At 45.6% G+C, this 16,579-nt stretch overlaps 1 protein-coding gene across 1 annotated transcript in view; it reads right to left on the reverse strand.

The window, feature by feature from the left end:
* BEND7 (BEN domain containing 7) overlaps positions 1 to 16,579 on the reverse strand; it is a 77,903-nt gene that overhangs the window by 13,952 nt on the left and 47,372 nt on the right. The window contains exon 8 of the mRNA XM_082855442.1: positions 308 to 427. Coding sequence (XP_082711568.1) covers positions 308 to 427 — 120 coding nt within the window. The remainder of the gene's footprint in view (positions 1 to 307; positions 428 to 16,579) is intronic.

Consider the following 16,579-nt stretch of genomic DNA (forward strand, 5'->3'; position numbering starts at 1 on the left):
CAATAGAAACAAATCACAAAAGAGAGACCTCATTTCATACATAAGACCACCAGTGAGATTAGCAATCTTTTTCATTTGTACTATTTAAAGTAAATGGCCTGACGTAACTTTCACCGTTTAATCTTAAGGTGAATTTCAAAATCATTTGACTAAGATTTTAAGATACAAAACCAAAGCACATTATATAAAGCTTCTCCTTTAAAAGACAAAAGACAATGAAGTAGCCGAGAGCAAAGAACTGTACTTTGTATCATCTAAAAATTCGATAAAGCACTTCTGCAATTATTTTCTTGCAGCTGATTCATACCTGAGCCTCTTTTTAACCTTCTTCTGGCCAGTTTGATTTGATCCTGTAGAATCTGAACCCAGTCTCTTGGGCCAGGAAGTTTATCCACGTGATTAGCAGTGCAGTATTTTTCTGTGAAGACTGAAAGAAAATGTGAAATATTGTTAAATATTTTAACAAAGAAAACATGCAGATCTGAAAAAGGAATATAACCCCAAGAAGGAAAAAAAAAAAGTGTACTTCTAAAAGACGTCAGTTCTGCAGTGGATATTCTCAAAATCCATATGGCGTTCCTCTGGTGAAGATGGAGCTTGGCAGGGTCCATCCTACATACCATGTCCTGTGCTTCCAAATGAAACTGGTTACAGATATTAAGTAGTTCTACGGAAACTACTCTTTCTAATGGCTCCACGTCCATGTGTACGTGTCTTACGGGCAGAGCAGAAAATGCTTCCTAGGGGTCCATTGGCCCCATGACAGATTTCTGCAAGTGTATCAACATACTTCACTTTTCTGCTAACTCAAAATCAAATGGAAAATTACGCAAAAAGATGATGGTCTCGTGGTGATTCCTGCTAAGTCGATCGGCACTCAAAATAGAGGCAGTGCAGTTGGGTGTTAGTGAAAGTTCCAATCCTACTTTGAGTCAACCTCTTGCGTCTTGTACTAGCAGCTCCTAGGAAAGAGCTCCCTAATAAGCACAAAGGAAACTCTGGAGTCACGTGCTATGACAGTTATCTCAGTAAAGCCGCACAGCGTGTGATGGTGCACGCAGCGCTGGGGTTGCCATTTCTACTTCACACATCATTCCTGAGCACTTTTCAACCTGCTCCCCTCAAGGTCAAGGCCTGCTATGCGGTCACGTTGCACTGCCTTGGTATTTAAAACATTGGTAATTTTAACATTTTGAAGGTTTCTTTTAAAAAGAAAGGACAGAGGAAAATGTTGACAGATTCAACTACACAAAGCTGTAACATTTCTATTGAATAAAAAATAAACATTTCATTTGAATGAGCAGAGCTAGTTGCACTAAATCTACCACGATAGGAAGAGCTCATCCCAAATGAAAGAGCAACTTCAAGCCTCCACCGATAAATGGAAAAAGTACACTTAGCGAAACATGTTCAAATAATTTGTAAGCCCCCAAGTTGCAAAACACTTTATACCCACTAAATTAGAAAAACAATTAAGCTAATACTTAAGATGGATAAAATTCCGTGAATCTGGCGCATCAAATATGACTGTTGGCATAAAGTGGCAAAACCCTTTTGGGAAATAAGATGGTTCTATATAATGAGACATGAAACTGTTCTTCCTTGGGACTGGTAATCCTATTCCTAGAAGTGTATCCTACGGAAATAGTAATATGGAAGAAGGGAAAAAAGTCATAAACAGTCGTCCCCTGGTCTCTGTGGGGCGTGGGTCCCAGGACCCCCATGGTACCAAAATCCACGGATGCTCGCGTTCCGTATATACAATGTGTATTATATGCATACAACCTATGCACATCCTCCTGTATACTTTGAATCATTTCTGGATGACTTATTATACCTAATACCACGTCGATGCTATGTCAGTAGGTGCCTGCACTTGGCAAATTTAAGTGTCGCTTTGGGGAACTTCCTGGAATTCTTTTTCAAATACTTTTGATTGGCAGCTGGTTATACCTACAGGTGCAGAGCCTGTGGATCCGAGGGGCCGAGTGTACAAACATCAACAATCCAGTTGTGCAGGAAGAGATGCAGGGCAGCAAGGGGCGGGTGGACGTGAGGGGGTGGGAGCACGGGATGCCTTTCAGGAATCGACACCATCGCGGGAATCGGGGCCAGCGCTAGCGAAGATGAAGGGGTGACGGGGAACAGATCAGGAACTAGCAGTGCTGGAGAATCCCATGACCCGGTGAATACAGGAGGAAGGTGTGTGAGGGGAGCTGCGAGATGCATCAGGTGTGGCTTGGAACACGTTGAGTTCGGGGTGTTTGCGGAGTCCTCACATGGGGACAGCTGGCGGGTATTTCAACACAGAAGCCTTTGGTTCAGGGAAGGGGTCCTGGAGGAAGATGCGGGTTCGAGGGGCACAAACATATATGTGGTCATTAAAACGACAAGAGAAAAAACAGTGACCAGGGAGAAGTTTTCGAGTGAACAGAGCACTGGCCAAGCACAGAGAGGACCCCCGGGTCTGAAAGGAGGTTGAGGCACGGGAGTCCAGGAAGGAGCCGGAAGCGTGGTCTTGTGCAGGCGCAAGTGGTGGGACCCACAGCCCCGAGTGCAGACGAAGGGCCAGGAAAGAGGTGAGGAAAGAGTCCCTGGAGGCCGTCATCAAGGGCGTGGGGAGGGTGGCCACAGATGACAGTCTCCAAACGCCAGGCCTGGCGGTGGGCTTGGGGGGAGGAAGGGGCGGGGGAGGAAGGATGGGGATGGGGGAGGCGGCCAGTGGGGATCCAGGGAGGATGGGGGGACAGTCTAAGGAACCATGTACCAGAGGAACTGGGGGAGGGTCGGCGTTCGGGAGAGGGATGGGGGGTTACCCTCGACCGGGACCAGGAGGAAAGCTTCCTCCTCTGAACCCAGAGGAGGGGAAGACAGGGGTGGACTTAGAAGGGATCAAGGTGGGTCCTCATCGCTCCTGACGCCTCAATGAACTCAGTGGTGAAGGGCGTGGAGAGGGCGGGAACGTCTGGAAGTGCCCAGAGGAGAACAGGAACAGGAAGGCAGCACACGAGAGCGCAGGATGCCGAGTAGGAGCGGGGCTGCGGGCTTGTGGCGGCAGCGGCCATAGGGCAGGTGTTTTCTCCAGGGCACCTGGAAGCTCCTCGTCTGGGGTGGAGACACCCGATGGGAGGGCTGGTGTAGGGTTAGGAGTTCGCCGGACAGGTTTGGCAGAAGGACAGGATATAAAGCATTGAAGGTGGTGGTGAAGATGCCCCCTGGGATGAAATTACAGCTTTCTTCACCCACCCTTCCTTTCCACCCATATCTGGGAAGCACGTGAAGCCAGAAAATGGCTTAGACTCGGGCAAATCTATGGAGACCAGGGAATGGATATATCAGTGGGGTTGGCAAGGAGATGGGGCAACTGAGAGTATAATGGTGGAGCGTCAAATGTTGGCAGCGAGCAGGACGTGTGGTCAACGGTGTGGGGTTGAAGTGTAGTGGAGATGAAAGCCAGTGAGGACGAGGTCTGGACACTCTAGCTAGGGGGTCACGGGATCTCTCATGTGGATGGTGAAGTTATCCAAGATGGCAGCAGGACCTGGGAGTGAGGGGAAGGAAGATGCAAAGGTGTGCTGATGGAAAGGCTCCATCCTAGCCCCAACTGAGAAGAGGAGGAGAGATAAGGAGGAGGGAGGGTTAAGGTCCAGGGAGACTATCAACCAGGCTGCCCAATCTACGATACATGGGGCACGCGAGTAAGCAGTCTCCACCTGGGAGAGATGCAGAGGGGACAGCATCCCTGGGGTAGGGGTGCTTCTGAATCTCCTGCACCAGATTATAGACAGGGGTCTTCGGGGGTCTTTGTTTATTTTCTCTCCCTAAAAGCACCTACTGCAGTGCCCTAGACTAAGAACGCCATAAACATTTGAAGAATAAACATATTTTCTACTTTTGTTTCTAATGGAAGTAAATACAATAGCTCAGATATTTAGGCTAATTGGGGGAGAAAGGCCTATCTGAATTAGTAGGAAGTCTTAATAGCATATATTTAAAGAAACAAGGTTTTATTACAGTCAAATGCCCACAGTGACACTTCTTAATCAGAGGGCTGCCGAAGAGTTCTTGAAATCGTGTTTTAACGAACAAAAGAAAATATTTGTATTTGGCACCCTATTCGATTATAGGAAAATGTATACCACAGAAATGATTGAATACACCGTCTTAGCAGGTAAACCTCTCCCTCCTTCCTTGTAATGTTATTTATGTAATTAATTTCCATAGCAACCCCTCTCTTCTTAGATTGGGAAATGCATGCATTCAAATTAGCCCACATTAGGAAGCAGAGATTCGAAATTAACAACACAGATTTGGATTATGCCAACATCGAAGTGATTCCCGGCAACCACGTGTGTCAACGACTAAGTCCAGGAGAAACAGAGGGAAGGTCTCCCACCGTGTAGGTGGCTTCCAAGCGGATCTTTCTCACCATTTTAAGCTCAAGTGTTCTGCCGCTCGTTCAAAAGGTGACAATTTCTAGTTATTGTTTTCTCCTTGCAGTGAAAAGTTATCTGGTTTCAATCATAAGAAGCCAGGGAAATCTCTGCCTCCTGGGTCTCCCTTTGCTTGCAAAGCATTGAGCTTTCCGAAAAATACCTCTACAAACAAATATTTCCATCGGGCATATTATTGACATTCTGGTTCATGGCTTACACTCAAACTTAAAAGAAAACTTTTAACTAGAATCTACCTACAGAGGACGAAATCCTATTCTTTCTGTTACATGCGCAGATGAGTCCTGAGAACAGGGCCAAAGGACAGTCATTGTATTGATCTGAGAACACTCCATATGCTATGTGGATAGAGTAAGCAAGAACATACTTTTTGCTATGTGAATCTATAGCTAAAGGTCAAGCTATTATCCTGGTAATAGTTCCATTAGGAGTAATGATGTGAAAAGAGGTACTGCATTTATGAGCTGGGTTTCCTACTATGTTAATAGTGGGTCATTAAGAATCAGAGTAGAACAGTTTGCATTTATCCTTAGAATGCAGTAGGTCCTAAAAAGAAATTTCCCTCTCCTCCTGTTTTAATATATTAAGGGGAAGCAAGGGATAATTTTAAACACGTCCGAATAATCTGAACAAGTGGATTAAGGCCAACAATTAAACTAAATCAAAGAGTGGAAGCATCTACTCTGCTTACATACTTTGAGGTCCCAAGGCACAAAAGAGTATGTGAGGTCACCAGGGAAATGACAGATGTTCAGTTTGATCTGTACGTGAATAAGGACTTTTCTCAGATGCTTGCATTCATTCGAGCCATGCCCTTTAACTGTGTATCAATAATGAATAAGCTAGTGGTGGCTGAGTGGATCCTTCCCTGGGAACGTGGCATCTAATATAGTCATCAGTGAACACGGCGGTGTGTAGCGTGTCTGAATGTGATGAGCTGGGAACAGAGCAGATCGGCTGCATTCCCCAAACAGCTGTCTGTTCACCCGATAGTTCCTAGAGGACTCTTCATGAGGCTTTTTCTGGCTCTCTGCACTGAGAAAAGCAGGATATGGTACGGATGTTTAAAGAAAGCCACTGGATCACACAGACAATTTAAGAAGCAGGAGAAGACTTACAGAGTTTTAATTTCACTGTGAAATCCTCTAACTGGGTTAAAACTCCGGCCAGCTGTGAGAGCCCAGCTTCTGATTTGTTGACTCAGTGTTAACTTCTGGTCAGACAGACAAGCGGAAATCAAGACTTAACATCAAGCAGAACTGAAAGTGGGGTCCTCGTTAGATCTGCCAAACTGCCTGAGGCTGTGCGGGCCCGGGGCAAGGGTGAGAAAGGGAACCCGAGCGGACAAGGTTTCCCTTCGGGCTGTACCCACCTCCTCCCATCAAGTGAGGGTAAAAGCCAGTGCCCCTCCCACGTTTCCCTCTTCCCTTCGACTCTTCCCAAGCTATGATTTGAAACCTCCCACGTGCTAAGTACCATCTATCTATCTCATTTAATCTTGGCAAGAACCCGGTGGCACAGGTATTGGGATCCCATTGGACAGATGACAAGCTCAAAGTTCGGGCAGGTTAAATGACCGGCCCGAGATGGCACAGCTAATAGGGATTATTTTCCACATAAATTAATTAAGTTTTAATTTAGCGTTGTATATGAGCACACAGATTCTGTAAAAGAATAATGACCGAATTCTCCAGAGGCAAACTGACAGCTCAGGTAATGCTTCCACGTGAGAGCTGTGAATGCTGCTCTGCTTTCAACCACACGAAGCAGAAGTGTGGCAGCCAACGGGGGAGGGAGACCCAGGCAGGTCTGTGAGATCATGGTCCCCCCATATTAAGGGGCCCAGGTGGCCTTGGTATGGAAGGGAGAGGGACACGGACTCCGGTAGCTTGGGTGTATAGTGAGGGTGAAATAAGGACATCTGCAGAACAAAGACTGAAAAACTATGTCACACAGACCGGCATTCAAAGAATTACTAAAGGCTGTATGTACCTGAGGAAAAAGAAACCAAACGTGAAAGGAAAGATGGGGGTGGAGGGGAAGAAAGGGAGGGTATGACCTGTAGGATGTTAAGAATTACTACGATGCCAAACTAATGAAAACGGTGTGATACTGGCTCAGAGGCAGATAAAAGACCAAGTGTAAACATGGAAAAGGGGAGCTTAGCCTATGAAAGAGGTGGAATTACAATTCACGTTAAAAAAAAAAAAAAAAGAAGTATGGTGTTAAAACGACTAACGACCCATAGAGAAAAACACATTCAATCGCTCCCTCACATTTTAGGCAAAAGTAAATTCCAGGTGGATAAAAGACCTGAATATGAAAGAGAAAACGTTAAAACTTTGTTGGAAAAAGAAAAAGAGAATGTCATTACATAATCAGGGCAGGGAGAATTTCTTTAAAAGGGCACAAGAAATGCACAAAGCATAAAGTAATCTATCTGACTGTTAAATCTAAACTTTGCTATGATAAAGGACTTCACTGGCAAAGTTTCTACAAGTCGGAAAGTGAGAAAAAATATTTTTAATACCTGTAACAGAGGAAAGAATGCATGTAAGTCCATAAGGAAACAAAAACTAATGGGAAAATAGGAAAAGGATGGAAATGCACAGAGCAAAATAACCAAATAGTCATAAATATGAAATGACGCTCAACCTTGTTAATTATCAGGGAACCCACCACTGAGGTGTCATTTGAGACCAATCAGACTGGCAAAGAGTAAAATTTGTTAACACCAGATGTTGGCAAGAATGAGGAAAAATGGGATTTCGTATCCATTGCTGGTGGATGTCTAAGTGATACTCTTGGCTTTAGAGAGCCATTGGGCAACACCTAGTGGTGCTGACGACGCCTCTACCCCGAGACTCAATTCCACTGCCCACTGCACGTCGTCCTCCATGGAAAATCGTGAGCAAGGAGAACCAACTAACTTCGCAGAAGGCTGGGGAGAGAAAGTGCTTTATTTACACAGTGGTGAGCAGTTAAAATGAATGCACTAGCTTTATAAGTGTGCTGCTATGAGTAAACTTGAGAAACAAAGACACAAGCTTGCAGAAAGTAGAGCCTGAGGCCGTGTATAACATATAGACCCACAAATTCGCAACACGGTAGTAAATGTGAGGTATGGATACACACTTACGCAGTAAAGTAAAAATAGCGTGAACAGGGAAGAACAGGGAAGAAAAATAGCGTGAACAGCAACTTCACGTTACTCTGCAGCAGCGGGGAGAAAGAGTCTGGTGAGGAACATTTTGATTCTTAAACTAAAGGAGCGGGGTGGTGGGGAGGCTATGAAGTAACATCTGTTTTCAATCTCAGTGGTAAGACGGAGAGAAAAGGAATCGCGGAAAATGTCTTCAACACATTCAAGATGAAGATGAATACCATTATTTCCACTTCTGACCTCAAGACTACTTACTGCTAATGGGGACAAACGCTGTTCTTCAATCAGTCTATGAAGAAATCAGTCAGTGTCTCCTAGGATGAGGGCATGGAAATGCCAATGCTGACTTGTCTCAAGCACACTCCTTACACACACTCAGGATGAGCACCAAAAGCTTTCCTTAAAAGAGAACCGGAAGACTCGGTGATCATCCTGCTGGGAGGAACAGGTGAAGGCAAGAATCCATCACCCTGCAGGTCTCAGCTGAAATGCGACCTACTCAGGCAAGGTCTCCCTGAGTTCGTTAACCAGTGGTTTTTAAATAATACCATCTAGTGATCGCCTAGACTATAAACTCAACAAGGGCAGAGATCACAGCTCTCTCGTTCATGGCTGGCACATAACAGGCAGCATGAACGTATGGTTTGTGGAAGAATAAATCTGAGAAACTCTTTTTCTCTGGTCTTTGACTTAACTTGAAAGAACTGAAGGAAGAGTTTCTTCAGTAAATAGCCATTGGTCTTGAAATACACGGAGTCCTGCAATTCATTTTAGGTTTGATTTAACAATAAGACTTACAGTGGTTCGTCAACGAATGCACCTAAATTTGAAGTCTCCAGATTAGAAGTAAAGATAAGGAGATACAGTCATGCAAACAATAATGTGTTTATTGATGAGATCGGAATATCCTACTGAACTGCATATGCAGGAGACTGCAAGGCGATCGGCTGTCCCAGCAGGGTGATAGCTACAGTAACAACCACCCAGTACTTCGTCCCTTGCTGCTGATCCTTGCACGGGGCTGTAACTTCCAGTTGGTTGTTGTAATGAAAAGCAATCTAGTTATCCATAAAACTGATTCCCAGTCGTATTTAATTATGAGAATTTGGACAAAATTCACTGACCCATAGTATTTCTGAACTGGAAGAGACTTGAAAAATTAGCCAAGCCACACTCTTTTTTTTCAAGAGAAGGCAGTGTTTCAAGACCTTACGTGGCAGGGTTGGGAGTAAACCTACGTCCCACGATGCTCCTTTCACTGTCTCCAAACTTGCTGGGACTTGGAGGTTTCAACAATCTTGTGGAATCACAGTGATTCGCAAAGATTTGAATCCAGAGTAGTCTGGAGGAAGAGAACAGTATCCTCTGTCTCCCTTTATTTAGTTTTTGCTACAATGGGGTCTCTGTCTAAGAGGAAGTGCCTTTAATGGTGTCTTACATTAAACAAAGTTAATTTTCATTTACTTTTATTTAAGAAAGCCCTCAGCAGACCTAGCCTGCAACACAACGAGTGGGAAGTACGACACTTTCCTTCAGCTTGCAGTGCTGTAACACGTTTGTTTCACGTGCTTGGTGTATTTTAAGGGGATGTATTATATCTGCTAAATATTAAGATCTGGTTGATAACGAACTTTGGTAAAATGGTATTTTACTCTTTACCCCCTTTTTTTAGCAAAGAGAAATATTTCAAGATCATAGATTTATAGAAATTCTACTTGGAAGGCATCTTGGAAATAGTATAACTCATTTACTTCATAGATCTGGAACTGAGAGCCTCAAGTGAAACAAAATTTAAAAGGTCGAGAATCCTCAGTTCAGACAGTTGGTCAGTGGCACAAAAGCACGTGTCCGCCAAGTGCCCAAGCACAGCCTCATAGAATGCTTCTATGTTTATCTGTTCTTTATAGAAATGCATGAGGAGAAAGTACTGAGTTTTTCTCTGAGTTCTTAAAGCTAGGGTTTCTTGGCACATGAACTTTCGAAGTCATTCCATGAGGTCCCGAGTTCTCCCACTAGCCAGTAACAGTCACAGGACCAGAATGAGTTATGACACATTTGGGAAGTTCAAGGACCATCCTATCCCTCACAACCACCTAAATTCAGAGATGGCCAAGGCGGGAAGAATAAGAATGATGAGCCGGGAGAGCGGTGGGGGTGATGCGGGCCTTGCCCATGGGGCTCAGGTCATCAGAGCAACACACTTGCCGCATCCCTGCCTGCATCTACCTGCGGCTGATGTCGCAGAGTGAACATTGGGGTGAAGATGCTGGGCATTAGGACAGGGCTGATGCCTCAGATTTTGTTTCCTGTTCTTCTTTAACGGTGACAACTCCCTTCTAATTGAGATCAGCTTGAAGGAAGTTTGGGGCTTATGTTGAGGCGGACAATTAAAAAGTTCTCAAACTTTTCCTTGCTACTCTCTTTGAGGCATCAAGGATGCCTCCCTGATACTCTCTTTGAGGCCATCAGGATGGATGCTAGAAAAACACAGGGATGGATAAGTGTACAGATATAGCAAGGAGTCTTGAGATGGAGAAGACAGAAAATGGCAGATATAGCCTGCTTACGGATTCCATGTGGGGTTTATTTAAAATCAAAATCCCACAAGAAACTTATTATACTTTACCTTCTGGAGATGATTACTCTCTGGCATGAATGAAAGTGCGAGAAACTACACTTCCTGTATTGCGCGTCGTGGAGACGGCTCTTTGACATTTAACAATAATCCACGCTTTCAGAGCCCCCGTGGGATACAAATTAGGTTTTATATTCAGGGTCGCCTTGATGGTTTTGACTGACACGATTTAGACCCTCTTGAGTGCTCTGCGCCACTTGATTTGTCTGTTGCTGTTTTTCTTCTATCTTCAAACTTATATTCTGCCTTCTCGAATTTCAGCTGCCCTCTTCCAACTGGTCATGGAGAAGTTGTGTGCTTATCCTGTTATTCATGCCTTGTATACATCCAATCGGGTGGAGTTGTGGTTTTTCTTTTTAAATACATTTATTTATGTAATTTATTCTTTTGGCTGCGTTGGGTCTTCGTTGCTACACACGGGTTTTCTCTAGTTGCGGCGAGCAGGGGCTACTCTTCCTTGCAGTGCACGGGCTTCTCATTGTGGTGGCTTCTCTTGTTGCAGAGCATGGGCTCTAGGCGCGCGGGCTCAGTTGTGGCTCACGGGCTCTAGAGCGCAGACTCAGTAGTTACGGCGCACGGGCTTAGCTGCTCCGCGGCATGTGGGATCTTCCCGGACCAGGGCTCGAACCCGTGTCCCCTCCATTGGCAGGCGGATTCTTAACCACTGCACCACCAGGGAAGTCCTGGAGTTGTGTTTTGATTTTTAAGAAACCACCTTTTTCAGTGAGGATGAATTGACTGCCTGATTCCCTCCATCCCTCTTTCTTTCCTTCCTGCATTTATTGATCGTTAATTGTGTTTCACATGCCACGGAATATGCAAAGCAAATATTCCCCATGTAAGATTTGCTCCCTAGGAGCTTACAGTCTTGTTGGAAAGATAAGATGTCTAAACACAAGTAGGATGACCATAGATCCTGATTCGCCCAGGATAGTTCACAATGTCTGTTTTCCTGGTGAAATGATTAACAGCACCATTTTCACTCTCAAAAGAGTCCCGGTTTGGGCAATAAATGATACAGTCATCCTTCACATAAACCATGAGTAGCAAAGCGAAGGGTCAGGATGTATTGCTAAGCAGTCTAAAGGTAACACGTGCCATAGGAATTAGAGAAAGGAGAAATCAATGGAGGCTCGGGCATCAGGAGAAAAGGCTCATGGGAGAGATGATAAGACTTGGGCCGGACCAAGAAGAATGAGCTGGATCTGTCTACAAAGAGAGGAAGAGCCTGTAGCCCTGGGGAACACAGCACAACTCAAAGTCCAAAATGACTATGTGATGCTTGAGGAACGGTGTCAGTGCTGGGCTGCGTCGCCGGGTAGGAGCCCAGGGAAATGTGGCTGGGAGGAGAGGAAAATCAGGTTACAGGAAGTCTGGGTAAGGCCAGGGTTTGCGCTTGATTTCATGGGCAAAGAAGCGGTAGGAAAAACGTCATGAACTCTTGTCTTACAGAAGAAGAAATGAGGGTCAGGGAGGATATTTCAAGAGTGTTTCTGCCAAACTTCAGGGACAAGGTGATGGACAGCTTGACTAGGATGGTATCAGAGAAGCCAGAGGCCGGTGAATGGGAGAGAAGGGATGAAAAGAACTGACGGGACCGGGTCGTGAAGTGGGATTAGTAGCAGAAGGAAAAAAAAAAAGGCATTGACGGTGATTCTGAACTTTCAAACTTGAAAAGTAGGAGAATGTTGATGCCTCTGTGAAAATTAATGTGTCTGCTACATCAATAGCCTATTTACATTTCTATCTCCCCTGACCTCTGTTCTCTACTTGTACCAGTTACTCCCCATACTAACACTTTCAGCTCACTGAGAACAGGGAGTGGATCCTACCCAGAGCCTGGTATACAACAGAGGCACTCAGTAAAGGAATGAATGAATGAATGAATAAATAGCTTGTATAAAAAAATGTGTCTGCTAAGGGGTGTTAGTGTTAGAAGCCCCAGGCCACCTTTCAGGTGATGCACGTGTGGGTAAGAAGGACCACTGCTGACTCTAGAAAGAGGCCAGGACAGGCCCCCATGCCCGGTGGTTAGGCTGGATGTCCTGCGTGCCTTGGTGGCTGCTGTCAACTGTCTCTCTTGCTCCTGGCTTGTGTCCACATTTCTACTTAGGATTTGCCTGCACTTAGTTGTAGATGGCTAAGCTGCCTCCACATGGGGGGAGATGAAGAGGTTGGGGGAGACATGGACATAACGTAACCGACACTGGATGTGCTCTGTGATCAAAGGGACAGGGTGGATACAGGGGCACCAGGGTTCTGAGAAATCCCAGGAGCTGATGATGGAGAGGTGTGAAAATCTAACCAAGAGCCGGAAGCACCAGAAAGAAGAACCTGGAAACACAGTCAGCGTAACAGAAGGCTTGACTCAAGGAGCAGTCGGTGAGAAAACCCGACTCATTCCAAAAGGCAGCGTCTCTCTCTTCTAAGGATGCTTTTAACCGGACAGATGCAGCCAGGCTTGCTCTTATACAAAGATGTCTTCAAGGCAGCCACAATAGATGACAGCTTTCAGTTCAATTTGAAATAAAGGTCTATGGATTTTGAGGCATTTTCTTAATGGAAGCTGACACAGATCCTTAGTTTTTTTTTGTGGGCTTACCATCAGTCCCTGGTACTACGGTGACAGTAACTATTCCATGATCAGCTGCATAAACCCCTCTAGGGCAGCGATCCAAGCAAATGTCAACTCCCGAGTCTCTCAGATTTCTGCAGCATACCTTGTATGAGAGAGTCAATAGCTCTTCGTGGAAATGAATTAAAATAATTGTCAGATCACTAGCACCAACGACAGGTCCAGGAGAAAAGCTACGAGGAATTATGCAATTTGACCACTTTTGGACTCATTATCCAATTCTGCTTCCCAGCAGTGGGAAAGCAAAGAGGAGAGATGGGGCATTACCTGAAGATGCTGGTGAGCGTTTCAGATCGGCCACACAATTCAGGGGTCTAAAGGAAAAAGAGATGGGCTACACGGAAAACACTGCCCCTTCCTTGGGACCTCTGACTTGCCTCTGCCAGAAAACTGTCATGATAAATAAACAGATCGGCAACGTCCACCAGGGGAAGGGTGCCCACAACATTGCAAAACACAGTCATGCTATAGGGGCCCTGCTCGTGCGACAGAAACTCATCTCTTTTGACAGGAGGCTGTTTATGTAATGAAACGCAGGCTGGGTGAGAATTCAGTCACCGGGACTTAGAACTGAGTCCCTGCGAGTTAATCCACAATGGGTTGCCATCCGTGGTGTGATGGGCTGAAGACAGGTCAACAAAAGCCACAGACTCTTTCTTAACAAACGTCTCCACGTTTCCCTTTGCTCCTCATGCGGATAGAGTTGTCATTTTGAGGAAGGGGAGGTTCTTTTTCCGAGCTTACGGAAGACCAGTGACAAAGCAGGGACAGTCTTGCCACTCTCTCTGGCCCCAACCCGAAGGATTCTGGTTCATTAAGTCTGGGATGGAGCCGAGGCAGCTTTAAGAAGCACAGCCCCGGTTGAAAACCCCTCGGGCAAACTGTGTTTGAGTCCATTGCAATGGCATTTATATACATGAAGTTAAACCCTTAAAGGTGAACGGGTTGGTGAGGACTCAAGGCCCAACGCTTAGAATAGACTTTAAACAGTTCTGGAGGCGAAAGGCTTTCACCCAATGTCTTACTTCACTGAAGCTGCATTGAAATTATTCTGTAAGTTAACCTCTTCCACTCTCTTTGCATCTGGGACACTGCTCATCCTTCAAGGTCTGGTTCTGATGTCACCTGTTCCGTGAGCCCTTGTCTTACTGGGACTTCCAGCCTCTGTGCTTTCTCCCTCCGTGAATGATGGGCACTTGACGTTTATTCTGTTCTACCTCGGAGACGGTTCTAGGTCCTGGCTCACCGTTTACGTGTGTGTCACTCCGCTGGACTGCACGCTCCTGAAGGTCAGGGGCCACGCCTCACTAGTCTCTGTCACCCGTTCCTGCCTCACAGCGGGTGCGTGGTAAGCGCGAGTGTGGTTAACAGCAACGCCATGCCTGCTGATGATTTCTGCGTTTGTGAGGTCCATGAAAATACCGCCAACGTTTTGGTGCTCTCGTGACTTCTCCAGTCTCGGAAAAGCGGCAAAGACCAGTGGGTCTTCTGTATCGCACTGTTTGCTGCGGAAGTTGGCTGGCTCAGCGCTTCAAATACGCCATCGGGGAGCCGGGCCGAGCGCTTGCCAAGAACGGAGATGACATTTTCTGTAGCGATGATAAAGCTTCACAGAAAAGTACGCATCTGTTTATTGCTCCACCTGCTAGACTCGCGCTGAAGTCTGGCGGTGCTGTTCGTCCACTTTGGTAAACGAGGCAGTTAACCACTCAAGTCCTGGGAGGCACTGCGGGCTCGTCTGAAACCAGGGCCCTTGTGTAACAACACAACAGGGAAGAATCAGTTTAAGCCCCGGAGAGTCATCGGATGAGAGCCGCTGACACACGTTATCTTCTCATTTGCTCCAGGAGAGACGCAGGGCAGCCTACAGAAAAGGGGGTGCTCTTAGCAACAGAGGAAGGCGAACGTGTGCCGGAGGGCTGTGCAGCCAGTACAGATCGTGACTGATCGAACCGGCGGTTAGCATCGGAGCTGGGATGGCACTGCTCTTCCCAGGGCGGTCTGGAAACAGCCTGCCCCAGTCACCTGCAGGGGCCTGTTCAAAATCCAGATTCCTGGGATTACCCTACACCTACTGAATTAATCTCTGAGGATGGGACCCAGAAATCTGGGAATTTTGAACCAATGCCTCAGGTAATTCTGGTGCACACTGAAATATGAGACCAGCTATGGAAGGGGCTGAAGACACAGGGCTCTGCGTATGGAATGACCGAGATTCAACATCACCCACCTGTCACTGGGCCTCCATAAAAAGAGGGAGAATGCAAACAACAACAACTAGGTAATAGTTACAGACAAGCTATGAATCTGATGTCATTAAACAGTCGTTATAGATTATTTTGTTGTCATATATTATGCAGGTCTATCCTGTTTTAAGCTGATCGGATGTGTAAAAATCTGAACAGATTAGTTAACAAATGAATATTCATTTTCCAAAAGGATTTCTTGAATGAAAGCATTTATCAACTGGTTCCAATGGCCAAACACTTCAACTAGAATTGAGTTTACATACAACGCTGGAAGACTGCTTCACGCAGGGCAACTTGCACGCTCTTTCTCTGTGGTCCTGTGCACTGGAAGAGTCTCTTTCCCTAGGGAAGGGATCACACTTCTATCTTTCCCTCTACTACGACGGGACTGATTCTCACTGTCTTCAAAGGAAGACCTGCCCTTGAAGGTAGTAAAGAAACTGGAGGACAGCTAAGCTTTACCTAGAAATTCATTCTGCATACAACACAACAACTGAGCGGTCATTTAAGATCATTAGTATGGCCACCTTCCCAGTGGAATTTATAAGGAATCCAAAGTGCTAAATTTTAAGATAGAAATTTAAAGCTGAGGGCCCCTTTCTTTCTTTTCATATAGTCCTGGTAGAAGGTATGAAGTAATGGCTCTGGAGTGAGAGAGGCCTGGGGTTAAATCTTGGCGCTCCCACTTACTAGTTGTTTCCTTTAAGTTTACTTAATTTCTCATAGCCTCAGTTTCCTCTCCCGTAAATGGAACTAAAATCATCAACATCGTAGGGGTATTCGAGTCCAAGCTGATGTGCCACCCTTGTCCTTACAGGGAGTTCTCAGAACACACAGAAGTTACTATCAATAAATAAGAAATCAGATGTAGATTCCACTCCCAAACATATTAAAGTCTGTTTGAGATCAGATAGAAAACAGCTATTCACTTTTGGGGAATAAATCCAAGGAAATGAGTGACGATATACAATAAAAATGGAAAATAAAGGAGTTCCAAAATGGCAAATATAGACCCTACGTGTCTCTAGAGTTGCTGGAATAGGAGGAGAGGTTTTGGTGGTCTGTTCAGCAGAGCCTAAGAAAGGGTGAGGTCACATGAAGTGTCAGAAGCATAGTCGAGTGTCTGGAGCACCACCACCCAAGGAGGGCTCCCGCCCAGGGATGCTCTGATCCCCGCGGGCCATCCCGGCCGGTCAGCAGCACTGATGCTCCCCGACAGCAGCAGTGCAGTTTGTGCTACATGGAGTGAACGAAGGGCAGTAGATTGGTTCTTGCACTCGATAAGGAGACGTCGTTTCCTTTGAATGCAAGAGGATTCAAAAACCTAGTGTAGTTTGATAGTAATAAAACTTTCTCCGTTAATCACTATGAAGCTGAATTAAAAACCATAACCCGGGTTCTAAAAATGGCTTTACTGCAACTACACTTTCTGAAGAGCATTCA

Source organism: Leucopleurus acutus, assembly GCF_964270905.1.
Source record: "Leucopleurus acutus genome assembly, chromosome: 1".
NCBI classification, from domain to species: Eukaryota; Metazoa; Chordata; class Mammalia; order Artiodactyla; family Delphinidae; genus Leucopleurus; species Leucopleurus acutus.